General features: G+C 37.8%; 1 protein-coding gene and 1 long non-coding RNA gene across 2 annotated transcripts in view; one reads left to right on the plus strand and one right to left on the minus strand.

The window, feature by feature from the left end:
- Nucleotides 1–5938: 5938 nt before the first annotated feature.
- On the plus strand, nt 5939–26092 carry LOC113114120 (uncharacterized). The gene is made up of 5 exons (XR_003293685.1): nt 5939–6024; nt 24771–24903; nt 24984–25154; nt 25254–25370; nt 25694–26092. It is a non-coding gene; the product is annotated as an uncharacterized LOC113114120 (long non-coding RNA).
- The window catches only part of tnmd (tenomodulin), a 31999-nt gene continuing 11533 nt past the window's right edge, over nt 6612–27077 (minus strand). Inside the window, exons 3-7 of the mRNA XM_026280874.1 lie at nt 20333–20473; nt 17521–17619; nt 13107–13266; nt 12617–12723; nt 6612–7956 (exon numbers count right to left, since the gene is read on the minus strand). Coding sequence (XP_026136659.1) covers nt 7747–7956; nt 12617–12723; nt 13107–13266; nt 17521–17619; nt 20333–20473 — 717 coding nt within the window. The 3' untranslated portion in view covers nt 6612–7746. The remainder of the gene's footprint in view (nt 7957–12616; nt 12724–13106; nt 13267–17520; nt 17620–20332; nt 20474–27077) is intronic.

The raw sequence follows: 27077 nt of genomic DNA on the forward strand, positions 1-27077 counted from the left end.
GCGTTTCTTCTATTAATGTGAATTAACAGAGGTCAGATACACTCCCAGGTATCTCGCAACATCTTGCTGTGAATCGAGGCTGCTGCGGGGAGCTTTGTTTCCAGCCATATGTGCTCTTATTCAGCTCGTCTTCTCCTTCTGGAGACTACAGAGCACCACGGCAACTTCGGCAAAGATGGAGTGAGTGCAATCTGTTAACTACAGGAAGCAATGCGCTGAAAAGAGTTACTGAACAATCGTGGCATGGTTCCCTCGTTTGAGTGGGTGAATAAGAGCAGGATATTTAAACAACAAAACAATATTGGTCATAAGAAATACCCTCATACTGTTTCAAACCAGTTGTTTTTTTGTTTGTTTTTCCTGAGAAACATTCTTCACACTTCTATGTACACTTATATGTGGTGGTGTTAGCGCAGTGGATAAGACACACGTCTGTGGTGTGGGAGACCCGGGTTCGAATCCACTGTGAGACACCAATGTGTCCCTGAGCAAGACACTTAACCCCAGTTGCTCCAGAGGCGTGCGACCTCTGACATATATAGCAATTGTAAGTCGCTTTGGATAAAAAGCGTCAGCTAAATAAATAAATGTAAATGTAATGTAAATGTACAACCACAATTCTTAGTGAAGGTCAAACTCCAAAAAAGGTTAAAAAAACAAACTATAGGTTTAATGCTGTCTTGTGGGCAAATAATATTTAAACAACTAACACAGATTGTGAGAGGAACCAGAACAGTTTTCACACCTGCAGCTCTGTGTGTGCCGGACTTGTGGTGAGGATAGAAATGGCTGTGTGTGTGATTACTCAGTGGTATGGGTTTGGAAAGGCTTTCTATGGTCTTTTATGGTGTGTGTGTGTGTGTGTCTGCTGATGGAGCCATCTGGCAGCTGGTACATGCTGGAGCTCTTAGCCCCAAGTCTACTATTCACACACAGCTGCAGATTACCCAGCACTGTGAACCCTACAGGCAACACTGAAAAATAAAACAATAACATCCAGGAAAACACAATACTAGAGCTGTTAAAGGCAACTGTAGCTACAAGTATGGGCAAAGCAAAATGGCAACTGAAAGTGGTTGGTAAAACGATTTGCACAGAATTACCCTGTCCTGCGAAAACGGGAAGATGTTTTATCACACCACTACAAACGTTATGTGAATTGGAGAAAATATGACAAATATATAAATATGAACTTTTTCATTTTTCATGTCAAGATAGCAGGTTTAATATGAAATGGTGGATGGAGGGAGACCAGTACAGCAAAGATGTCTTTGAATTTTTTTTTTTTTCAAAAATATAGTAACGTCTTTTTACTGACATTTTCATCTTTCCCTGTAAGAAGAAACCCCCCAAAAATTAATTGAACTCAAGTCAACTCCAGTTAAAGGCTTTTTTCTTTTTTTAAATCAGTAAAAATTTAAAAGGTAATGTACAAATGTTGTTGTAGTTTTTTTTAAATACATTTTATAAAATAAAATATAAAACATGGCAACTTCTCCTGACCCAAATTTTATTAAATGATACAAAACTTTTATCAAAAAAATTACAACTTTATAATCAGTGTTTTATGAAGCGTTCCTGTGGCTCAGTGGTAGGTTGTGGGTTTGATTCCCAGAAAACACGTTAGGTAAAAAATGTTAGCTTGAATGCACTGTAAGTCGCTTTGGATAAAAGCGTCTTCTAAATGCATAAATGTAATTTATTCATAAAACATATAAAATCTACCATTTTACTGTATAGTCGTGTGAATGTATGTATTTTTTTTGTTTATCATAGTAAAATATGATAGAACTTTAATACACAAAAATTATTAATAGTTTTAAATTCAATATTTTACAAATACTGTACACTGCTAAAAATAATACATTATCAAATTCTAAATCATGATTAGATATTGTACAACCGTTGTGACAACTAGCCCTGGTTTTACCTATAGTGTGTATTTTAGGTGCTGCATTATTTCAGGTTTTTCACCATTACAGTCACTTTTCAGTCTCAAGTTCAAATACATTTTGAAAGTACCAGTATTCTTTCTTGTCACAGTTTACATGCAGTTGCAACTGAAAATATCATGATTATACCAGAATGGCAAAATGTTGTTCAAAATAAAGATGAAGTAGAGCATGTTGTGGTCCAGGAAACACATGTAGGCTAGTTGTCTGACATGCATGTTTACTCTCTATCATAACTCATGCAGGACTAAAAAAAAAAAAAAAACTAAACGGGACAGCTTGCAGAGATCAGATTTTCACTTCTGAATGTCATGGGATCTATGACTAATCATAAACTTCTTAACTGAAATAACCCTTGTATAGTTTAAAAAAAGGTATTCAAATTAAAGCTGAATTTCTAGACAGCTGTGGTTCACTAGCGTCAAACCGGGTCTTCACATCAACACAGCTGCACAAAATCAGCTCAAGGAACATTCTATTTTTAAAGCAAGACGACAAGTAGCTGGGGGCCAATGACATGCTTGAAGAGAGCGAGTGTTTATTGCATCACGGCGTCTCTCTAGTGAGGAGTGGCGGGGCGGCTGAGGGATGGCAGTCATTAGAAATGCGCCTCCAGTCAGGGGCTGCGCTAAGATTACTCACACACACGGATGCTGCCACACACACACACACACACACACACACAAATACTAAACAATGGTTGTGTTCTATTACTGAACTAAGACTAATGACATCCACTCCAATTTACGTCTTTTGTTCATCACTTTATATTTACATCAAATTTTTAAAGCAGCAGCAGTCTCACAGCAGGAATTTATAGAAGCTAAAAGCAATACTCTTACAGCTATTAAACTTCTCACCCTACATCCTTCAACTGCCTCAACTGATAAAATTCTTCCACTGACAAATGAAACAATAACCATAATTTTATATTTCCCAGGTCATAGCCATTGAGTTAAGGATTGGCTGATTATTATGGCCTCATTAGCCCCTGCTGGTAGATGCTATAACTACATCATCTGGCAGAAAACAGATCTTTCTCCATTGATAGCCATTCAAAAAGATCTGGATATTCTTTCTGGCTATATATATATATATATATATATATATATATATATATATATATATATATATATATATATATATATATATTCTTTTTTTTTTTTCTAGCAGCTATAAAATATATGGGAATTATTTCATAATTATATTTAAATATTTAAGTGTCAAACCCAAATTTACAGACACCTTCTACATTCCTCAAATTACCAGTCACAGTTTATTCACTATAGTTTAGAAAATGGTAATAAAATATGACAAGAACTCAAGAGTTAAACTGTGTGAGAACAAATTCATTTTGATGATGTCAGATAACTTTGATAGAAAGGTAGGGAACGGATTGCATTCAACCAAAAATTACTCAGCTGTTAAATTTAAGTACACAATCAGATAATACCGATGTAAGTCAACCAATTACCAAACAATGCTTAATTTTTTTCAGTCGATGGTGTAAAAAGATCACATGAGCAATTAAAAAGACAAGAAAAAAACTTAAGCAAACACATGGTCAAGTCAAATTATTTGAATAATTTTTTGATTCAAATTGTTTCATTGTTTCACTGGTAGTCTAATTGTTGGGATTATATGTCAGTTCACTTTTTTTCATTTACACCAGGGTTCCTCAAATCTTACCCTGGAGGGCAAATTTAGCTCCTGTTTAGAGTTTAGCTCCAACCCTGATCAAACTCATCTACCTGTGGTTTTCTAATGATCCTGAAGACATTGATAAGCTTGCTCAGGTGTGTTTGATTAGGGTTAGAGCTAAACTCTGCAGGAAAGTGGAACACGTGGGCCCGTTTTGAGGAACCCTGATTTTCACAAATGAACTTGATGTCCTGCACCCACTAGTAAAAAAATAACAAAAATTATATCTGGTGTCTGAATAATTTTTGGTTTGATATATATGTGTGTGTGTGTGTTATACATAGATTGATATAATCCATAGATTACCTGAACTATTAAATATGGTGGTCCAAAAACATTCCTAATATATTTACTCTATTTAAAAATGACATTTGTAATAAACTCTTAGTAAACAGCATCAGCATAGCATCGTTTAATGTGTCATAAAGCAAAAACTAAGATACCGTATACATAACTTACATTTGACTAGACAGTCAGATTATTTTATTTTTGCCTGTCTGAGTCATACCCATAGACTGTATAAAAGGTCATACCTTCTAATGATCAGTGATCCTACCATACATATGGCACGCTTTGCGACAGTCATTAACTGTTTGCTGTGGCTAAGGAAATGAACGTGGTGCCTATAAATGATCCAAATCCAATCTTACAAAACACAATTTTTTTTGTATCAAACTGAACATAAAAATTTATATAAAAGGATTATGTCATGGGAAACATGTTGAAAATTAGCATCAAGGCAGTACATTTATTAAGTAATTAACCTCATTCAAACAGCCCAGTTGTCACGATCAAACAGGTGTCCTGTTGACCGTTAGAAGATGGCGAAGCTGTTGACAGACCTGTATCAGGTGGAGCCGGTATTTATGTTTTGAGCCAACATGCGCAAAAAAAAAAAAAAAAAAAAAAAAAAGTTTTTTTTACATCGTGTACTTTGAAGGAGTCCTACACCAGCTGTAAAACTTCCAGCAAGAAGTAGAGAAATATCTATATGTCGTTTCTTATACGCAATACTTTAGTCGTATCCACATGGATCCACTGGAGGGCAGTAGCGACACACCTCAGTGAAATACATTTAACAAGCAATTTGCTCGCTTCTTGTACACCGTGTACTGCTTTAAAGCAGAAAGCCTGCCTGTAAAACACAGACTACCTGCTCCACGTACACGAATCGGCAAGTTAAATCCTGGGAACTAAAACAAACAGCTTGGAGGTAAATTACAATGCACTTTTGATGTGCTAACAAAAGGAATTAATTCACATGCGTACCTGTGCAGTCATCCTGCCTCCTTGCACTGCTCCAGACTCACTGAATTTGGCCCTCAGTCTCATGCAGTCACTGTTGCTGCAGGCTCACTCTCAATCTTTCTGCGTCTCGGCAATGAAATACAAGCAGCTCTGAGCTTTCACAAACGAAAATAGGTTGTTTTAAATCTGAAATCGTTAGGCACGTCTCAGTATGGATCTGGGTCGGTATACTGTATGTGCATGGTGTTGTTCTTGAATTCATTCAATTTTAAGGCGTGACTCACTGATATTTTGTGTGTGTGTGTGTGTGTAGTTTATTTGGTTCTCTACCTTAGCTGTAACAGGTTAATATATCATATACAACATAGCCTATGTTATCTGTCATAGCTGACATGTATATAAAAACGCCAGCAGATAAATGACTAGATGTTTGTAATGAAAGGATATGGCATATAGTAAGGTGCAGTGACATTGTAAACAGCTTGGTTGAATTTATAATGACACAAACGTCTTTGTGCTGCACCCTTGCTCTTCCTCTTGTATTATTCTTAAAATTCAATTTATTGCAATGTTGCTTAGTTCTATTAGTAAAAACACCCAAATAAAAATGAGGCGATGTATCAAGAAAAGTTATGATTTATATGTATAATGTGTCAAGATTTGTATGTGTATATGTATATATATATATATATATATATATATATATATATATATATATATATATATATATATATATATATATATATATATATATATATCAACATTAGTTTTTCTTCCTCATTTTTTTCTCTTTTTTTGATGGTTTTATTGAGCGTTTTGTCCTTTTTTTAGTGTATAGATGAGAGAAGCTTGGACATTCAAGAAAGTCATAAGGGTTTTGTACATTATGAGGATAAGTAGATTTTCATTAAGTTAATTACAGTAGAAATTACAGTAATGTGATATTTTAATAACAAAAAATAATTTGATAAATGGAAGAATCAAAAAATGTATTTTATGTATGTATGTTGTTATTTTATTATAGAAATTTTTCCTGCTATAAGATGGCTCTGTCAATGTTGGAGGTGACTTCCTCTAGCACCGCATCAAGATAAGTGCTGGACGGTGTCTCATGTGATTTCAGGTATTGTGATAAAAGAAACAGGATCCAATGTAATAAGCTTTATGGGGTATTTTGAGTTTGTGCTTTGATCATTTACCTCAGGCTTCTAGTGAATTAGATCTTAGTATAGCAGAAGAAAGAAGTGTTTTGAGAAAAGATATGGCTGATGAAAATCACATTTAGACAACTGACCATGGATGCGAAAGAGATAAACATCAAGGTGAGTTTTAACTTCCTCCATAAAATGCTTTGTGGCATTGTGTGGTTGTTTGTCATAGATGTGGCATCTTTTGTTTCAAGATGAAAGCCCTGTGTTTTGCTCTTTTGTTGGTTTCTCAGAATAGATGCATTTTGTATGCTTTCAGTGTAATGCCTTTCAAGGGTTTCGTTATGATAATTTAAAATAATATGCTGTGTCTGTCTTATTAGATTTCATATTGCTCAGTCATGTGCAGAACTGGAAGGGCGTAACACTAATAATGTCAAGGTCATCGAGTTTGTTTCCCGAAGAAAACAAACAGAAATTTAAAGGCATACACTTAATGCACTTTTCAGGTCCCATAGCACAAGTAAATTTATGTGCAGGAGAAAATTAGTAACAGACTATAAAAATTTTACCAGTTTTATTTAGAAGGAAGTTGCTTGAAAAACACAAAAGAGCATTCGATTACGTAAATGAAATTTATAGAGCACACATTTGCTTGGATGAAAGAATTGACTGAAACACTCCCAGACCTGCAATTATGCTCGCTAGCAATGTCACTACTTAAATATAGCCGTGTGATATGTGTACAGTGTAGTTCTACACCGCACTAAATTCACATAACAGCTTTTAAAAAGGCTAATCTTCAAAGTTCTACAGGGACTTGCTTAAGCGTAAATACATTAAACACAATAGTTCATAATATAAACATGCAAATTACTGTGAATTTATTTATGTCAACCTGGTTTCTTATAATGCCTCTCATCCACTATAAACATGACAAACAAAGGGCCCATGGAAATGGTCATGTCATGTAGAACTTCATGTGCAAACAAACACAGTCAAATAAAATCAATGTTAATTAAATCAAATTAAATCACCTTGTCTCTACCTACACTGTTGAATGAAAGGTCTGCATGGAATATATGTAGACTACAGTAAATGACCATTTCTAAAGCACCTGTTTCTGTTCTATTTCTAGTATCAACATCAGGTCAAGGACAGATAAAAGGATTGAAAAGGATAAGTCTTATATAAAAAGCAGCCATGTACATATATGGGTAGCTGACACGAAATACTTCCATTGACATGAGACTCCATCTAGCACTGTTTTAAACAATTAATTGTATAATACCAGGTTTTGTAACCATATTAATTGAGAGGCTAAAATTCCACGTGGTTTCAAATTAATATGGTCATAAAAATGGCATGCATAATAATTACAAGCAAAATGCTGGTAAAAAAAAGTCTGAGATGGAATATTTTTGTACTATTAAAATATTATACATTTAAAAAGTTTAACTTAAAATCTTGAATTGGAAGGTCATCCATCAACTACCCATATATAATATTAAAAGATTATCGATAGTGTTTGCTAATCTAATGTTTTGCCTTTTTTTAATATATATTTTCATTTATTTATTTTTGTTTACACAAGGAATGGAAAAAGGTTTTGAGCGTATATGTGACATTTCGTACAAATGAAGCTGGTCTACGCGTACCCCTGAGCAGCATAGCACCACTGGTTCCCACCGGCATCCTTAAATTCGTCCCAGCATTCTTGCTATCCACCAGTTGCAGGGCATGACAATCTGACAGATGACCCGTCCTCCCTGGTAATAGTAGGGATACGGCCAAAAGCCGCCCAGGGGCTCGTGGTATCGCCGACAGTAACGGTACCCCCGACGACAGTACTGGCAGCAGTAGCCCTGCTCATCTAGGCTGTTGTCCAGCTCCATCCCAGCTTCTCTCTGCAAAGAGAGTGAGTCAACAGGGTCAGAACTGCAGCCAAACAATACCTGCAATCTCACCACAGAGCGCATGACTGATGGCTTGATTTTAGCAATAAAAAGGTGCAGTGCTCTGAAAAGGGGAATGAAGAGTGATTATAGGGTGTAGACATGCGATGACAAAAACCCTGTCGTGCTCTGATATGTCACAAGGATCAGAGTGGCATTTAAAGTAGATGCTTTTGATATGCCAAGCCAGGGTATCAGATATGATATAATGCCCTTGACCTTTCCATTACGCCGCCGGTGGCATCGCTTGGCCTTAGCATCTCTGATTCAAGTGCCTTAACCCTATTGCTTGTCCGTTCTCAGTCACAGCGAGTTTGACACTGGCAGCCACCGAGATAATTACACTATTTCTTTCATCCCAGCCCTCCCACTACCATAAAAGCGTAGCATTTGCGCCTGAGTCCGAGCGGCAGCTCAGAAATGAGAACCCTCCCCCATGCACTTTCATGCCCTCCTTTGACTTTGGCATGAAGCGAATGGCGCGTTCATACAGCAATTAGCAGGGTAATGATCGCCCAACAAGGAATGGTTTATTTGCTCTCACAGGCAGGGTGTGAATTGGTGTAAGGGCTAAATGAAAGCGGAGTGAAAGGTAAATTGGGTAGAATTAATGGCCCTTGGCCCTCTCCATTGTGATCGTGTACGCGTGCCCTCTCCAGATTACCCAGGGCTGAGTGCCATGCCTTTGATCAGCCGCTACAACAAGAAGTGCCACTTAACTTTCTATCTCCCGTAACTGTTGGAGCAGATAGCACCCTCGACTCGCACTGTTTCATTTGACTGCATTTCGATCTGCAGAGCTTACGACGCAGACAATATGACGTTATCCGTCTGATTAAAAACACTGTCGTGGACCTAGTCACCTCTGCTGATCTGCATTAGATTGGCAGATGAAGCCGTATCTCTCCAGGTCGTCTGGCAAAGTTTCAGACTTCCTGTTGGGAAATGATGCAAATGAACGTGACGGGAGAAAATCATTCTGAAATGTGTTGCCTAGATGAGAATGGCATCCAAAAACGGTCATTTGCGGTGTTTGTATAGTATAAACAGGTATTTTATTATCATTATTGATCTTTTTGGGTTTGAGATGAAGCGCAGTGAATTATAATGTGCCTGTGCATGTGCGTGCAAAGATGCGTAATGACATGCATTTCTCCTCTGAGTCCCATTTCTCATTATGTTCTCCATAAACGCCACATGTATGAGTTTTTATGAGTTTACTTTGCTTTGATGAATGGAGTGAAAATTGCATTCTTCTAATGATTAGACTTGTGCAAGAGAAAGCAGGGTGATGCTTGTACTCTTTGATTTATTACTCTCTCATATGCACAAAGACAATTACTGATTCATAATGTTTGTCAGGTTTAGGGTCAAGAGTGTTGAGACAACAATTCATTTTGGAAACGGCACAAAGCCTGTCAGTGTAGCGCTGTTTGCTTTATCAGACTTTCACAGAAAAGCCCCCTGCCAGCATGAAAGGTGGATGTTATTTGGGAAAATAAGAGATTTTTTGTTGAGTGAAATGATGTGTGATTAGGATAAAACAAACAGACTATGAATGGTATTGTTCCACGGAGGTATATTCATCAAACTGATTATCCTGCCGCAGTGAGAAAGTGAGTGTTAATAACTTGATGTTTGAGACTTTATATGTCAGTGAGAAGAAGTGAAGTACTCTGGGACATGATGTCAGTCATGCATAAACTAGTAAGAGTAATTAAGCACAGGTGCCTATAGCTGACTGTAGCGTTTTGCATTAGCCTTACAAAGCCTGTCATGTTCTCTGTTATGTTTAGTGTTACAGCCCGTAGAGCGTGATGCAGTCGCATTTAACGTGAGGAAGTATGAAAACTCCTCATTTATTATGGTGTGACACATCATAGAGTTGATTCTCGACTTGACACTCTGTGGATTTACTTCATAAACCACTATTACTGAGGGGAAAAATGTCTTAAACTTCACACTATCTTAATGCTAATCAAGACACTAGAGATACACTTGTTTCCCAAAAGAGTTTTGTTGATTATAAAATACACTTTGAGTAAAATTATTCATGAATCAATTTATTATATATATTTTTTTCTGGACTGTCAAAGTTAACTTATTAACATCTCAAACATAATTAAATCTGCTTAACACGCTATTTGTTTATTTATTTATTTGAGCACACATTATTTAGTTTGACATAAATATACATGCTTCATTTTGTTCTGTTCTAAAAAGTGATTGGGACATCTGGAGCAGATTGGAACTGATCGGGATGCACATAAACACAAAGATTTGTGGAGGACATGTTTATCAGTAAATGATGGAGAAAGACCCCTTTTACAGGTTATTGCATCAAATCTACATATCCTGTTTACAACAAATGTATAGCATTTGCATTCATTGTATGGCAGAATTTAATTATCGTTGAAGCTGAACATTCATCGAAATGTTAATGCGAACACCTGCTCAAGTAAAGAGTTGTTTTATGAAAATACTGCAGATTTGCATTTTCTGTGTGTTTTGATATTTACCATCATTCAAAAGGGTCAGTAATATTTAGTTATTTATTTATTGTTGAAGACATTAATACTGTATTCAGGAAATATGACAGTAAATTATCGTTTTCGTTTTCAAATAAATGCTGTTCTTTATATTATATAAATAATGTAATTCATACTTGTCAAAGCAGTGCCTCCAGGATTTCGCGATTGCTGAATTTTTCGCGAATGTTCTGCATACATTGGGCTAATGCTGCGTTTAAGTCCTCCTGGGAAGTTCGTACGCACGAGGTGGGAAGTCGTGCTTACGACGGCATGTGCGTTCAAGGCACTTTCTTTGGAGCAAGATGGCATAGTACTTTCTCTTAATTAATAACAAAAAAATACAGCAATGTTCTTAAAGTCTTGTTCTAGAAAATGAAAAACAAAGAAATGTGCATTAGGTATACTTCGTTTTTTTTATGCTATTTATTATGTTATTAATTTATGAAGCCACTGCCAACTTTATTGTTACAAGTTGCATTGTTATATTAAAATGCCATATTATGTGTCGTCGATTAACTTACTGCGCTGTAAATAGAAAAGCCGGACAATATCACAGCTAAATACCTTTACGTATTGTATATTCCACCATGTTAATCACTGACACGCCCCCAACTCGTACAGATCGGGGCTTAAAGAAAATCATGTTAATTTACATTTTTCGTTTTACATGACAGATTTAACGAGAGAACGTTTCATTTTGGTATCCTAAGTTTAATGGTAATACATCTTCATTGAGTCCTTGACCGGACAGAGCATCTTAACTACAGATGGACGTGGGGAGGCAGGTTCACTCAGTGATATGCAAGCCAGAATGCTTTCAGCTAGGACGCGGGGTCATGGTGCCTACCATCAACAACTGCGGCAGGCACATGAGTCTGAGATTTGACGGGACCCAATCATCAGAGGCTTATCCTCCCAATGTAGGTCAAGGACCATGATGCAATTTCTCAGCACAGCCAGATGATAGTTATTCAGTTTGAAAGATATCCAGAGCTGTGCTGGCACACAACGCATCAGCGTGGCAGGACTGGGGAAAGGTCAGCCTCGTATTTCTCAGGCCTTCTGTCACAGGATCTTTGATGATTATTTATAAAAAGTGCACAACAGGAAGAGACCTGTAGCTAAATATAATTTCCCTCCTCTAGCTGCATACGTCTGCCGGTGGGAGAGCTAAAGAAGGGCTTGCATCTAGGATCCTCTGAAAGGTCTGGGATATCTGGCTTCCCAGCAGCATTTACATGACTCCAGACTCCAATTACTGGGAGCCACATCCCCTCTGACGTTCACAAAAGCCTTTGTTATCGCTCTGCCCACAAACACAGCCCGTCTGTGCTTAGCCTGGGAATTGGCTGGTTTGGTGTGTATTAACCAGCTGATAGAAGGAGAGGATTTCAAAAGGGAAAGGTGGTTTCATCTGGGTCTGCTTTAATTATATGCTACATTGCAGCCCATGTTGCTGGATGAGGTGGGCAGGCAAGACGTTCCTGGGCCTCTGCAGATAAATGTGCCCTTTTTCCTCCATAAAAACATCTTTCTTTTCTCAGTCTTCTCATCCTCGTGCTTAGAGGTTAGACGTCGCACGCTAGTTGGAGAGGTGTATATCTTAGGTGTGCAAAGCATTAGTGCATGCAGCTTCAGGATAATTAATCAGTGAACATATGCTTCACTTCATGGACGCAATAAAGGACACTCTTTGGCCGCTTGATTCTCCATGCCTTGATAATTAAAGCATGATTAATACAGTTATTTATTCAGTAATGAGTGACCTTGGGAGGCTGTCTTTGTACATCCCTAACTACACAAGAGAGGCAAGGAAAAATTGTGAGTGTGCAAACTTGCTTCCTTTGAAGGCTAAATATCCCTCTCCATTAGCTGTAAGACATTAAGGGAGTCTTAAGTGAACTGGCCTGATTTAAGCAGATATATAGAGCAATTTCAATACCCTCTGGTCCACATGGTCTGTTTTAAGTTCGGAATGGGAACTTCGATTAATGAACGATTTATACCAAGAGAACATGACTATCCGACTCACCTGCGGCCTGAACACCTCTTTTAGTAAAGAACCTGGGACTCATACTTACATAGTCGTTCACTGGTAACTGGTCCATGACATCCCGGGCCTGACGTGGACCTCTCCCCTCCAGCTCTGGGGTCTCCTCCACATCCTCCACATCATGGAATTCAGCATCTGCGTCACAGAAGGAAAGACGGTAACGCTTGCTACTAAAAAACTGATATCATAAAAGGCCTCTTTGATCATCCTTAAGAACATAAAGACCTCCAGTACTATAATGCCCTTATTTGGAAAAACAGAAGTTGGTTAGGGGCAAAAATGCTCTTCAAACACAGAATAGTGTGTCCTTGATTAGTTGATTGCTTAGGACATTTCTAGAGCTTTAAACATAAAATGCAGTGTTTTTTCTTCTTTCTTTTCCTTCGCCTTCCTACTGAAGCAAAGTATAAACAAACAGTGGAGCACAAAATAAATTACAGACTTGACTCTTAGGCTATTCTGAAACCTTATTACTAGTCTTGAATTGGATTTCAAGGCGGTGAAGCCCTGTTTGTAACCTCTGAGAGGAGATGGGTGGATCCAGTGGATTGGAAGATCTTGGCAAATCTCCCAGATCTTGGAATCCAACAGGAATGTTTTGTTGGAGACTGGTTCTTCAGCAGGGATCCATATCTGAGATTCCACCATCTGCATATCCACTTCACCTGTCTCACTCAACTGCAAAAAAGAATGTACATTTTAATGCCTACCAAAAGCATTCATACTGGGTCATAGATGGGATGGATGATCATCTGATCATACCTCGTTGACCTGGATACTGTGAAGGACAGTATTGCCAATATTTCTAATACCAGACAATCACAGCTATTTAATATAATATATATTATTATATAAAACTAATCATTACACTTCAGTATATTAAAACACAGAAATTAGTTCCAGAAGCTTTCAATACTTGGACAGTTTTGATATTGCTTCCCCAAGATTTAATTTTGTGCTACTGTGCTTCTCACAGTTTCTATACACTGCATTGCACCAGAGGTCAGATGGTTACTGAAGCTACTTTTGGAAGTTATCTTGTATGCTGATACCCTCTATTACACATTTTTTTTTTATGATATCGGAGGATAAAAATAAGTTATTATAGCCTTTCAGCATTCAGCTGTTTTTAACTACAATTCAGTTTCAGTGGTTAATCTGAATCATTAAACTATCATCACATAAAGCCATTATAATAACCACAATTTTAAGTTTTAACTGTGAATGATGTGTCTTTGACACAGTCTCTGCTTAGTGCTGCAGTCTCTGTTTTAAATGTCATGAGTGAAGTGTCAGCAGTTTGAGCGGTTTACAACTGGCTCCTTGTGTCTTTCAACAGTTCCGTGTATGGTTTACACAAATTGCTAACACAGTTCATATTTTCACTTCAAAGCCTATTTTATACATTGATTTTTGTGTGTGTGAAAAAATAAAATGACTAGTTTAACAAAACACTTAGGATCAATATTTGTATGTAGGGTTCAAGGGCAAAGTATTGACACTCAAGTTGTGCTTTCAGAAGCTAGCTTGGCTTGATTGAAACTGACCCAATTCATTCCTACCCTACACATTTCTGTTTGTCGGGTTATTGCACATCCCAAATCTCCTTCCCACAGCCAGACCAAGATAAAGCTGGAGTCCCTGCTTTATGCTATTGCCTTGGATCATTTCACTCTTTTACTCTGCAGGGATCAGAGAACTAACTGCTGACCATGGCTAAAATATTTAATTTGACCTCTCTTAAAGACTATAGCTGTACCTTCTTGTAAAACACTCTTATTTCTTCCCTTTTTCTGCAGGCACTGGTGGTGTTGCATTTTAATTTGTATAACAATAGGAATACAAAAATATATATGACTTTAAGAGGACTTTAAAGTCTTTGTGCGGTGTTGGCCTGAGGAAAGACTGACGTTATTCAATCCTCTAGGCATAGACTGGTGCATCCACCTCGTCACCCATTATACAACTAATTATACAACTGTTAATAGTGTACTTAATTTGTTAGTTCTGTAGTTCATGAGCTGTTAAGTAAATTATTATTGCTTCATGATAGTGATTGTATGTCAGTTTGATCTAATTGAGATCTAGAAAGCATATTTGGGTAATGTAATCACATGAGGTATATGTTTGTTGTTCTTGTAGTTATGTGTAAATAGAAGTACAAACAAACTCTGCTACATTCCCTTGTTAATTAGTGCAGAGACCAGAGAAATGGCTCACATGACAAATATTTTTACAAGGTGATTTTCTCCCGGTCTAAAGCTTAATTGCACATTGGTTAAGCTTGATGTAGAATCCTGAGGCTATTGTCTTAGCTACTATCATTTATATTAGATTCCCCTCTTTCTCTTCCATTTGCTTTCCCTCTCAGCCCTCTTTTTTCATCCCGCTGCTCTTGTTTTATTAGAAGTCATTTATGGTGCCTTTTCTTGTTTGTTGGGAAGTGACACAGCACTGACCTGTAGCGGTTCCAGTTCCGCCTGATTAAAAGCTTCGCTCTTTGCGCCTTTGAGACAGTTTCTTTGCTCCGGCCCCCTTTCCCTCAAATCACGCTAAACTAATGATGACTAGGAGGACAGCCTGCATGACTCAAGCAGTGAAGGATACTGTTTTAGCCTAAAATTAAAACGAGGGCCAGCGGTGCAAGTAGGCTGCTTTAATTGGCCATCTTGACTGCTCGAGCAAAGCGTGCCTTTCATACGAGTAAACAAAGGTTAGGGCACTGATCCTACAACATTTTATCACACTTTTTGAGAAATTAGCTAGATAAGTTTAAGGGTGGGTTCTCTTGAGACATCTAAAGGTTGCCGAAGAGGCACTGAAGGGAAAAGAGCAGAGCTGAGTTATGTCTTGACCAAGGGGTCAAGGTTTGGCTGGTTAGCATGGCCCAGTTAGTATGACCCCGGCTGGTCAATTCTGAAATTGTACCATCAAAATGCCTCTTTCTTCATTCATCAATGTAGCTTTAACCAAGCTTTGTAAAATATAAAAACAGCTGTTTTGTCTTCTCTTTAAAATTTTGACACCGTAAGGAGAGATTAACGCTTATTGTTATTATTTATTTTGTTCTTATTGTTAATAACTAGGTATATAATAGATAAAATGCAGTTATATGCAATTATTCATAACTATATGTAAACCTCAGAATGGTAAGTATAAATGGCAACGACGATGTGGAAAAGAGAGGGTGCACACACAGAGGTAGTTACCAAATTTATCCTGAGACTCAAGGGCTGTGCAGGAAGACAGGCCATGATTTCATCGTAGACATTTGGGCAGTTGGAGACCAGTGGGAAGTTCAGGGATTACCACTTTCATCATTTCCCAGACTGAATAAATTGAAAATGGTAAACAAACTGGCAGCATACAATTTATGCTTGTCACCTAGTCGTGCTTGTAGGTTGCTTTATTTCCTTATCAGTGGCATGCAGTTTCTCCTCAGCCAGCATTGTTTTGTGGTGAAGCGTGTTAAGGCAGCTTGCTCTGGGACCACAGTCGCATGCCCTGCGGCTCAGCTGCACTTGGAGCTAATAATGTGGATTTTAACCTCCACTTCCTTTACATGCTCGCAACCTTGGAAAGAATGGCCTCCCTCTCTCTCTCTTGCTCTCTCTATCGTCCACAGGCAAGCAGTCTTTGGTTTCAATAGCATCCTGATTTATCTCAGGCCTCCATGCTGGTATGTATATGATCAAAGATTTAGAGAAAGCCGGAATGTAAACAGCCAGTTAGCAAGCCTAAATAATTCTGTCACCTTTGTGTGAAGCCCACAGCTTGAATTTTTAGCATTTTACACTCTTAAGTCTGTTTATCCAATAAATGAGAGATCATTTCTGTGAATGTTCTCCTGGTTAGCTGCGTCTTTATGGTAGGAACAGCTTGCTCCATCTTGCACCATGTGTCCCCGTCCCCCCTTTGAGAACCAGGCGCATCGCTAGCTCTCTTTCTGTCTACCCTCTCTCTCTCTAGCCCGACTGCTTCAGCCCTGGCCAACTCTGATTGATTTCACATCTGTGAAATAAAGCTTAGCCGAAAAATCTAATTAGGTTTCACAATGAGCAAAAAAATAAAAAATAAAGGGAGAAATGGCAGCGACATATGGCGTTGGCTTCGCAATTAGTATCTGTAAACATGGATTCGACATTAAAACGATGAGGAAGAGAACATGCAGGCTGTTTCTGCCTATAATACCTTCTGTTCCAAATGTCAAAGAGGATGTCTGGGAACTTGAGACAACAATAGATCACTGTGTTTTTAATACAGATCGGAGAGGCGCAACACTTTGCCGCACTCTTCCATTTCAATATGAACTGCCACGGAAAGAGGGTTTAGCACTTTCGAAACCACCTGCCATTCTCCATGACACCGATTAATTGGATGTTTGATTGATAGAATTTTGCCCATCACTCTTGCCGAGTGTCACAGACAGCCATTTAGAGCAGGAGAACAGAGATGAATAACTTCAGCCCTGAGTCAAGTGAAATTTACGGAGCAAACATCTTCAAATACCATTTTAATGGGTTACCTTTCCCAAGGACCCCTCTCTCTCTCCTTAAGGCTATTTGGGCTGAGGCTTCAGAGGAGATGATTAAAAATTAATATTAGTTCAGGATTGACGGCAAACACCATTTGATGTGTGCCACAAAGGGGTTATGGGATTGTGGACCTTCAGATGGATTCACGGCCACAGGAGACCCAAGTTTATACTTTTGTGGAAAATGCTGGAGGGGATGATGAGATGGTGGAGGTGGGTTGGGGAGTTGGCGTGGGTCTGCTGGTTAGTTTGGATTGCGGATAAACGGTGATGGTTGGAGCGAGTTTCATATTTTGCAGTCTGATGAACTCTGTTGCAAAATTCATGATGTTTTTTCCCCCCTTCCTCTTTTTAAGGAAGCAGATCGCTGAAAGATGTGTTTGGTGCGATTAGAATACCTCTATGTCGATGGTCTTTGAGTCCAGCTTGGGCAGCTCCTTGGTTTGAGTCCTGATGTAGCATCTCTGGTGCTTGGCAAAACGAATGCCCATGATGCCCTTGAAAGACATAAATGTTAATGAGATTGACTGTTTATTGCATGATATCAGCATTTGACCTTAAATACTCTCACCAAAATACCCTGAAGCCTTTTCAGTGCAGCGCAGATACAGCAAATGTTATATAACTAAAGCAACGGGAATCATTTCCTAGCCAATTCAAGATTATTGGTCTACAGCCCCAGCTAGTAGAGAGGTATACCGCTGAAGCCATGATTATATGTAGGCAAAGCCCATTGATTTGCAGCACTTATGGTCTGTGTTGCGGAGCTAATCTGTTTGGTGAAGTGAGGAGCTTTTTCCTGAAAGCCACAGCTGATGGTCTGCCATACAGAATTTGTTGCTTTACACTTGAAAAGAGAAAAACCCATTTTAGCAGGAGCATCTGAAGAAAGTTCTTTACTGTCTGAAAGTAGTCTTCGAAGGGAAATAAAGGCTATCGCGTTACAGACTCTTCACTCAGAAGGATAAAAACAATACCTCCCTGCATTCGGGAATACATTAAGTAATCCACAGTTGCTCTGGTTTCGCTGTTGTAGCATAGGGAAAGTGAGAGTGAGTATGATGCTGTCGGTGCTGAATAATTTTTGCAGTATTAACGGAAGCATCATAAATTCATGTGTTCTGTGCTCTTATAACTACTTTTAGACGGCACACTAACAATGGTCCTTTACAGCTAGGTTAGTGAAGAAACGGTTATGAGAGGATTGAAAAGTGCATTGTTTGTGCCGAAAATCATTGTGACAAATTGCTCTTCAATTTCTGGTAATGATTTGCTTTTGCATGCAAGACAGACCTATCTTCTGATGAAATGCATTTATTGCTGAGCCTGGTCAACTGGAAAATGGAAAGACTCTTCATTACAGGGATAAAAGAAAAAATAGGAATAGGAAAAGAATGTCATTTAAGAAAGAGTGTTGAAGTACAGCTTTGCCATTAGCCAGATTAAATGTGTGCATGCTCTAAAACAATTATTCGAATTGAAGCACCGAATGATGCAGTTTTTAGAGAGGGCAAAGGAGCGCTGCTCCAAGCATTGGCACATTACTTGTATGTAGATGCCCACACCTGTTTCCACCAGTTATTGGTTTGAGAGACAACAAATACTGCTTCCTGAATGCAGGTGAAGTCAAGGGCTAACCGAATTAGCACTGAGGAATCGCTCTTAACAGCATTACTAGATCTAAGATCAGACCTAATCTGTGTCTGGGAAACTGACCCAGGCAGTATACTGTTTCTGTATTAGGATGTTATAAACAGACTTTGACTTTGTTAAGAAATTCCCCCCGCATCTTTACCGACTTCTTGTATCATCAAATGGGTGGTAAAATAGCTCATCTTGTCTTCCTGTAGGACAAACTAATCATTGTTATTCTCAACACTGATGGACATAGACAGTGATTATTGGCAAAATCATTTAAAGCCTTGCTCTCAGCCAATTTTGCAACTGGTTTTTACGAGACCACAACAGATGGAGAAAAATGTGCCATTTGTACATTAGGAAACCCTTTAGTTTGTAGCACTTTTGCACTTTCCACCTCAGAGGAAAATATTTAAAAAATTAAGTTATAAAGTCAAAGTTACAAAAAACAAAGCTGTGCATTTGTGAGATATAGTTGCATATGCATAAGCAATCATTTAGAAGTTTAGGGGTCTGTAAGATATATGATTGTTTTTGAATGTATATTTTGGTTCTGCTTAATATTTTTTTGTGGAAACCATGATACTTTAGAATTCTTTAATGAATCGAAGGTTTTAAAAACAGCATTTATTGAAATAGAATGTTTTAGGACAATCCAGGTCTTAACTGTTACTTTTGATCAATTTATTATTACTGTTATTCTAAATTGCAATAATGAATAAAAAAAATAATCCCCAAACTTTTAAATGATATGCAGTATTCTCAGTGATTTCTGGACATTAAATAAATAAATGTAATGGAAATTCACTTGCACTCTGCCTTGTATTGCAGCAAAATATATTACTGGAACATGCTGAAGGACATTTTATGACTTTTGGTTCATAGCATAGTCTATGCGATGTGTCTCCTTGGCTTTCCCTATAAGCTGCTGTTGTGGAATTCTCATCATTACTTTTAAGTTTCTGGAGGACACTCAGACTTGTCTAAAACAATAGAGAAAGGATTTTTGCTGTGTTTCTGTTGGCATTACTACTGCATTTCCATTCATGGGCTGTAGCCTTCAGGCTCTGTGGAGATGGTTTGTAGTTTTAGTGTGTGTAATGACTTGCAACATCCCTCCTTCACAAAAATCAATTCCAAAGTCTGCCCTGAGCCAGAAGTTGCAAGAAGTGACGAAGAGGGCTCGGTGCTTGAACTCCCCTTTCATTTTATATCAACATGTGATTTAAATGATTTTACCTATTCACTTGTTTTCTGGTTTCCCATGGCAATGCCTTGAATGAAACTAATCTTTTTTGTGGCTTTGCTCCACTGACCATAGTAATTTAGAAAGAAGATGGGGCTAGCAACAAGTATGTCTGAATGCTGATGCGAGATGTCATCACTGCCAGTTTGCTTTTGCTTAGCACAGTGCTTTTCAGAGATTCAATATCATCAGTCTGAGAGAAGAAGAAAAACGTTCTGTCTGTATTTTGACAGCAGTTCCTAGGCTGAGACTCGGATTGCAGGAATGTGAGCTGAATCTCTCACATCACAATGAAAATATTTCACATGTGTGTCATAAACCCTTACATTTTTGAAGTCATGCACCTCCAGGACCTCGTCAGTGCCGTTTCCCATTCTGAACATCTCGATGCGTTTGGCTGGATAGATTTCCATCATGCTTTCAGTTTCCATTCCATCCAGTACAGCTTTATACTGATGATCATATACCTGTTTGGACACATACAACCCAACATATTAAAAAACAAACAAAACAAAAAAAAACAGTGCAACTAGAATATCCTGTCTACAGCAATAGAATATCCCATATAAACTGGATTTCACTGCATGACATAAAATATCAAGTGGGATCTGAAAGCTACATTTAAAGCATTTACTTTTCTGAGACGTTTACATTTAAACATAGCTGATATCAAGGTAATTTGGTAACACTTTAGTATAGGTTACAATTATCACTAATAACTAGTTGCTTATTAGCATGCCTATTATTAACTTATTGGCTGTTTATTAGTGCTTATAAACTACATATAATGCATGACATCCACAATCCTACCCAATACCCTAAACTTAACCACTACCTTATAAACTATTAATAAGCAGCAAATTAGGAGTTAATTAAGGCAAAAGTCCTAGTTAATGGTTAGTTAATAGTGAGAATTGGACCTTAAAATAAAGTGTGACATTTTTACTGATGTTAGTTCCTTTCAAGTTCACACTGGTGGCCTTGCAGAATAACCACATTTGCAGTTCATCACATTAACTATATTGTACTGATGTTTGAAAACCAGAACATGTATTTATACAACTTTAATATTTACTTAAAAAAATTCTTACTTGTAAAATAACTTCTTACACCTGTAATTTAAACTCCTTTTGTGAAATGTTTTGCTTTTAATAATTGTCATTTAGTTTTGCTATTTTTATAATACTTTTCAAAGTATGAAAATACTTTTCATAGTATTTTATAATACTTTTCATACTTTTCATGCACCAGGGAACACCAATTTAGTTCTCATTGCTTTATAAAAAAAAAAAAAAGAAAAAAACAATTTTATATATATATATATATATATATATATATATATATACACATTTTTTTTTCTCCTCTCAATGAAAGTCAGTAAGGTCCCGAATTACTTCCATTGTATAGACAAAAACAATATTTAAAGATAAAGTCTTCTTTTATGTTCCACAGAAAGAAGTTAGTCACACAGGTTTGGAATGATGTTAAATTGTTTGTTTTTAGTTGAAATATCCCACTAATATATACTCACATTATGAATCTTTTTCTGGTTCCTCATTAACACAAGAATAATATCTCCTGTCAAAGCCGGTCGGTTTGCTCAGGCTGATGGGCAGCATGACTATGACCTCTATTAATAAATATAATCTGGCAGCTGCCCTTAGTTGCCATAAGTACGCTTCAAGTAGACTTAACAAATGTCTGATTTGTCTGATTGTCTGAGGTCTCGGAAGCATTATATGGCTTTTCCCGTTGCCAGGCCTTGCAGCGCTGCTGTTTATCTCAGCGCTTTCTTAAATGCTGTTTTTGGGCATGCATGGGTGGCTCCTCTCTGTCTACAAAAATGATTCATGCCCACCAGCCAAAAACCCTGCTATTAATATTTATGTGTGTGTTGTGTTATGATGAGAAATTACACTGCTGAGCTCACCCTCATCTGTCTCAGTAGCATTTCTGAGTAATATGTTACGCTTAGACATAAGGCAAAAGATGCACACACACAAATATAATACAACATTAAGATTAATGTCACAAATCAACGTGTATTCTGATTATCAAAGTGCTTTATGCAGTGTAGCATAGAGCAGTAAACACATCATTTAATATCGACTTGTTTGTCAGCTCTGTTGTGGAGAGTGTAATGTATTGAAATTAGCTTAAAAGTAACTTCTGCACGCATCTGCATTCGTATTCATCCATATAGAAAGAGGACGTTATGTGAAGATGTAAATGTATGAGTGTGGCGACAGCAGAACTGATTGGACTACAATAAATTGTAAAGAGAACCAATTATAGAATATTCTATTAATGAGAAGAAGTGGGGAGATATAATGCTTTTATTAGTGATTTGTTTATTCCTGCAGTTTGAGGGGTAATTTTGTTCTGTCGATGCTTTATTGATTGAAATTACTTTCAATCAGTCCATTCATCACAGAGCTATATCATATGATTTCAGAAGGTGCTTTTTGAAATGTTACAACCCCATCCATTTATTTTCATTATATAGAATATTATTATATATAATATTTTTTTTTTCACAGAAGAAATTCATATGGTTTCGTAACAACATGAGGTTGATAATGACAGTTTTCATTTTGGCTGGAACTATCTCTGTAAGAACATGATGAAGAGTTAATGAACTTGGTTTCCTGTGAAGGACCTTGTCAGTGTTAATCTAGTCTTACGATTGAAGGTCTGGAATCCATCGCAGATTTCTCTGTCCAAGACCCACCCATGAGGCTGTTTGACCGAAATGTCAAACAACCAATCACAGTTGGTTTCTTTCAGCGGCACATTTCGAGGCGTGGAAATATTGCCACAAATAACAGACTGGTGTCTAAAACTCTTATTTTTGAAAGACGTATTTTAAAGATTCCAGGTGAAACATTAAAAAACATGACATGGATGTCTCCCGGAAATCCTGTATAATTCAACCAATCTGATGAAGACTTTGAAACTCCTGAAGTGTTTCCACTTTTGCGTGCTATGTGCATCAGACGTTCAGCCAACAGTCCGCGGGCGTGACTTCTGAGGCTGAGACTAGAGTCAATCCAGTTTGAAGCTACTGCAGGCATTCTTATTGATTAAAATTGCAGAGCTTTTTAAATCCCCATTCCCTGTCTTTTTGTTGTTGTTGTAACTCTCCTGTATTATGACAAACCTCAAAAGACCTTCCCCTTTAGCATATTTAACCTAACTAATTTTGTCTACTCTGTGCCTTCTTGTATCCAAGTTACCGGAATAGATGACAAAAAGGCTAGATATTACAAAGGAATAATGATAATGAAAGTGAATTAGCTCTCAGCACTATGGGAGAGTTCTGGAGCTCAAGGCGAAACACAGAGAAATGTATTCATTAGTGCTCCATCATGCAGATACCCTGAGCACTGCATTGATTCGTGTAATACAGTGTTTGCTTTTTTTCAGATTTTTAGACACTCAATAAGCCTACGGTGATCATGCTACTTACCTGACAGGATTAAATATTATTTCATCTAACCATGGTCATGCCAGAATTATCACAAAACATATTAAAAGTAGTGCAAATTGAGGTGGACATTATTACAATATTAACAAATACAACTGTTTAAAGGTGTTAGTTAAAGGTGTTAATTTATTGTTATTTTAATTACATAAAAATGGCAAATATTTTAAATTATCTGCAGTTTAGGGCTTTTCTTAGAAATATTGATAAATGTCCGTGATTCTCAACCTTGGATAGTATAAAATAATGGTCACACTTTGTTTTGAGGTCCAATTCTTGCTATTAACAAACCATTAACTATGAAATTTGCCTCAACATACTCCTAAATTGCTACTTTATTAATAGTTAGTTGTTGAGTTTTGAGGTTTAGGGTAGGATTAGGCATGTAGAGTACGGTCATGCAGAACATGTGATTTATAAGTACTAATGAACAGCCAATATGTTAATGATAGGCATGCATGCTAATCAGCAACTAATTAGTGAGAATTGGTCTCTATACTAAAGTGTTACCAAAATAATGAACTATGATTTAATTTTGATTACAGAAGTTTTAGGAAATGTTCTCCATTTGTACAGAAGTTGTAGAGGGCACAAGTTAAATTAGGGTCTCTCTCTCTCTCTCTCTCTTTTAAAGCTGAACAACTTCATTTTTACTGATGACTTAAAAAATCAAGTGTCTACCTAGTTGAGAATCCATTATGTATATATTCAATTAATATTACGTGACAGATTAATGCCATGTTTGAATAATTATTTTAAATTGATTGACAGCACTATTTTTACAATTTCTTTTTCAACTTGCCTTGTACTTTGGTCACATTTTTCCAGACATTTTATGATATTGATTCGCTTGGTCTCAAAACAGAAAAAAAAAAAAATAAAATAGCTGTATTACAGGACAGATAAAATGTAATATTGTATCCCTGGGAGATCATAAGAATGTACTGGCAAGCCTGCTCATGATATATTGTTAAAATCATCCCTAGTGCCTAGGCCTTGAGCTCTCAATTCCTGCCAAACTCATTACTTTATAAAAGAGGCATTTGAGAAGCAGTCGTTTGTTTATATTATTGGAAGTATGTCATGTGACCACCACAGGAGCTTTTCAGACTTTTGACAGTCTACGCATCGAGAATTCAGGTAGATTACACATAATCTACTTCCCGGTGATGCCACCTGGCTTTAATATACTTCAAGTACTCATGATAGATAACATGTGGAGGAGTTTTCAGAGTTCTCTTGTTTACTTCTTTTCATCTACTGCATGTCTGATCTCTTAGGTGGCCCAGCATACGGAGACTCTCAGGAGAGACCCACCCTGAGGAGAATTAATAACAGACAAGGAAGCCAATGAAGTCTGAGAGTGGTTTGCATCATCATGCCCTACTAGTCCCCTGAGGACACATGTTAAAGGTCGTCCAGACACTGTCTCAGGTGAGTGGAGGAGAGAGGCTAGTATGCTCATGACAGCATGTCCCCTCGTTGTCCTTAAGGGCCTAGAGATACGACCGACCGTCAGAGCACAACATGATGGCTGTCATTCAGAATGGAGACCATGAGTTCACTTGTGTCATTACCCTGCTGCGAAGAAGACCTGAGACGTACCACTGTCAACGGCACTGTCACGTTGCCCGCCTTATCGCAGAGAAGTGCAATAAACTCCAGTAATTGAGTTGTTTTTCAGCAAGCACCTCACGAATATCTATATTTCTCTCAGAACTGCTATTTTATTTCTGTGCTTTATGGGTTTCTTGTTGTTTTAGGTGAACAAAGCGAGTGAAAAATCCATCAGAATCGATGGCTGACAGATGCCACCCAACGAAATAAACACTAACTGGCTTTCAGTTGGCGCTGAAATATAGTACTTTGACGATGGAAGTGTGAGTACAGCTGTAGATTTAGCACTGGTTTGGTTGCAATACGTGAATCACCTGCAGGGTGTGCAGTCGTCTCTTCCCCTTCTGCTTCTCTCCAGCAACCCTGCTCTCCACACGCTCCCTGCACTCCCGCGAATGATGATTTAACAACTACTACTCACATGGGTAGTCACATGAGCACAGCAAATTCCTCCCCGGGGTTGAGCGCCCCTCTGAAATGTTGTTATGAGAGGTTTTTTTTCCTCCTCCTCTGACTTCCCTATCTCTGTTTCCTACAATTTTTTCCCCTTCATTTTGAGTGAAAAAGAAATACATTTTTCTTGCAGATTCAAAACGAACACAGCTGGAACTGTCACAGCGGCCCCCACAGCAACACTGCCATTTTTAAAACTTCCCTACTTCCTTTGGTTTCTTTTGCCATTAGGAAAATTAAAGACACCCTTCATTCAATCGACAGCTTGGCTTTCATCTCATAGAAAAGACGAAGTGACACTAGTGTATGAGCTATAATAAAAGCTGGATTCTCTGAAAAATGAGACCCTACAGAAAGAAAGAAAAACTCCAGGTTATATTGCTGTAAAATGAAGATCCCCTCAGGAATAACTTCTCCAGTTCAGTAGGAGTCAGCGGTGCAGATGGCATTCACATGTGCTCAATGCATGTCAAAAGCCACTGTGTGAGCTACTGTGTAGTTATTATTCTAGGAATTAAATGATATTCTCATTTCAACGTGCGCTAAAGATAACAATTCGCCCATTGATGGGCTCTTCATTACCGCCCTGATCTGTTCTGACTCCATTTTATCTGCCCTGAATGGTGCAGATAACAGCGGGTTCATTTCCATCACAGGTTCATCTCTATGAAATGCAAATGGTTTTCCTGTTCCATTTATTTCTCCCTTCAAAAGCCTCAGATATCAGGTATTAGCCGCAGACCGCTCACTGTGTTTGTGTATGGTGTGGGGACAAAGGCAAATATTTATCTATTTTTATTTTTTGCTGTTCTGAGACAAAGGAATTATGGAAGCAGACACCGATGACAAGGCTTGTCAGGCTGTATGACCATTACAGTTAAGATAAATACGAAGGGAATGCTTTCAGGGCTGCCAGATGCATTTAGTACAGCATCTGGAGATGTCTGATGAAGACAAGCAGTTGCTTTCCCGACAGTCGTCTGTTTCGAAAATGGGGAAAATGATGGTTCAATAGCTAATATGGTGTTACGGTGACATTTATTCCTCAAGGAGTTTGAGCTTTTGCACTATCCACTTTCTTTGTCTGGTTATAGTTGATCGTTTTTAAAAGACCTCCAAAAGTTAGTTGACATCTGTCTAAATTGAGAGGTCTCAATATCTTTGTAGCCTAGCAGCTATATGCTAAGCCACAAAGGTCCCGTTCGTTAAAATGAAAGGCCCAGCATCAAAGGCACATCTGAAAATAATAGATACCTCAGATGAGATTTTAGAACACATGCCGTGTAAATACACAAGCTTGTTATTATGGGATGTTTAATTACAACCATTTACATAAGGAACCGAGGCCAAGAGCATCTTGTTTTCTAGGGCTCTTTTGTGCCTCTTTCAGCTCTTATTATAGCTCTGTCAACACTACAGTTAAGATCAACTTTTGCTTCACCCCGAAAGCCACAGCTAACTATTAAAAATAGAAGTGAGCTCCCTTGCGGACATTTTGGATGCAGAACAGAAGGGGA

The sequence above is a fragment of the Carassius auratus genome, chromosome 14 (genome assembly GCF_003368295.1).
Source record: "Carassius auratus strain Wakin chromosome 14, ASM336829v1, whole genome shotgun sequence".
Classification (NCBI taxonomy): domain Eukaryota; kingdom Metazoa; phylum Chordata; class Actinopteri; order Cypriniformes; family Cyprinidae; genus Carassius; species Carassius auratus.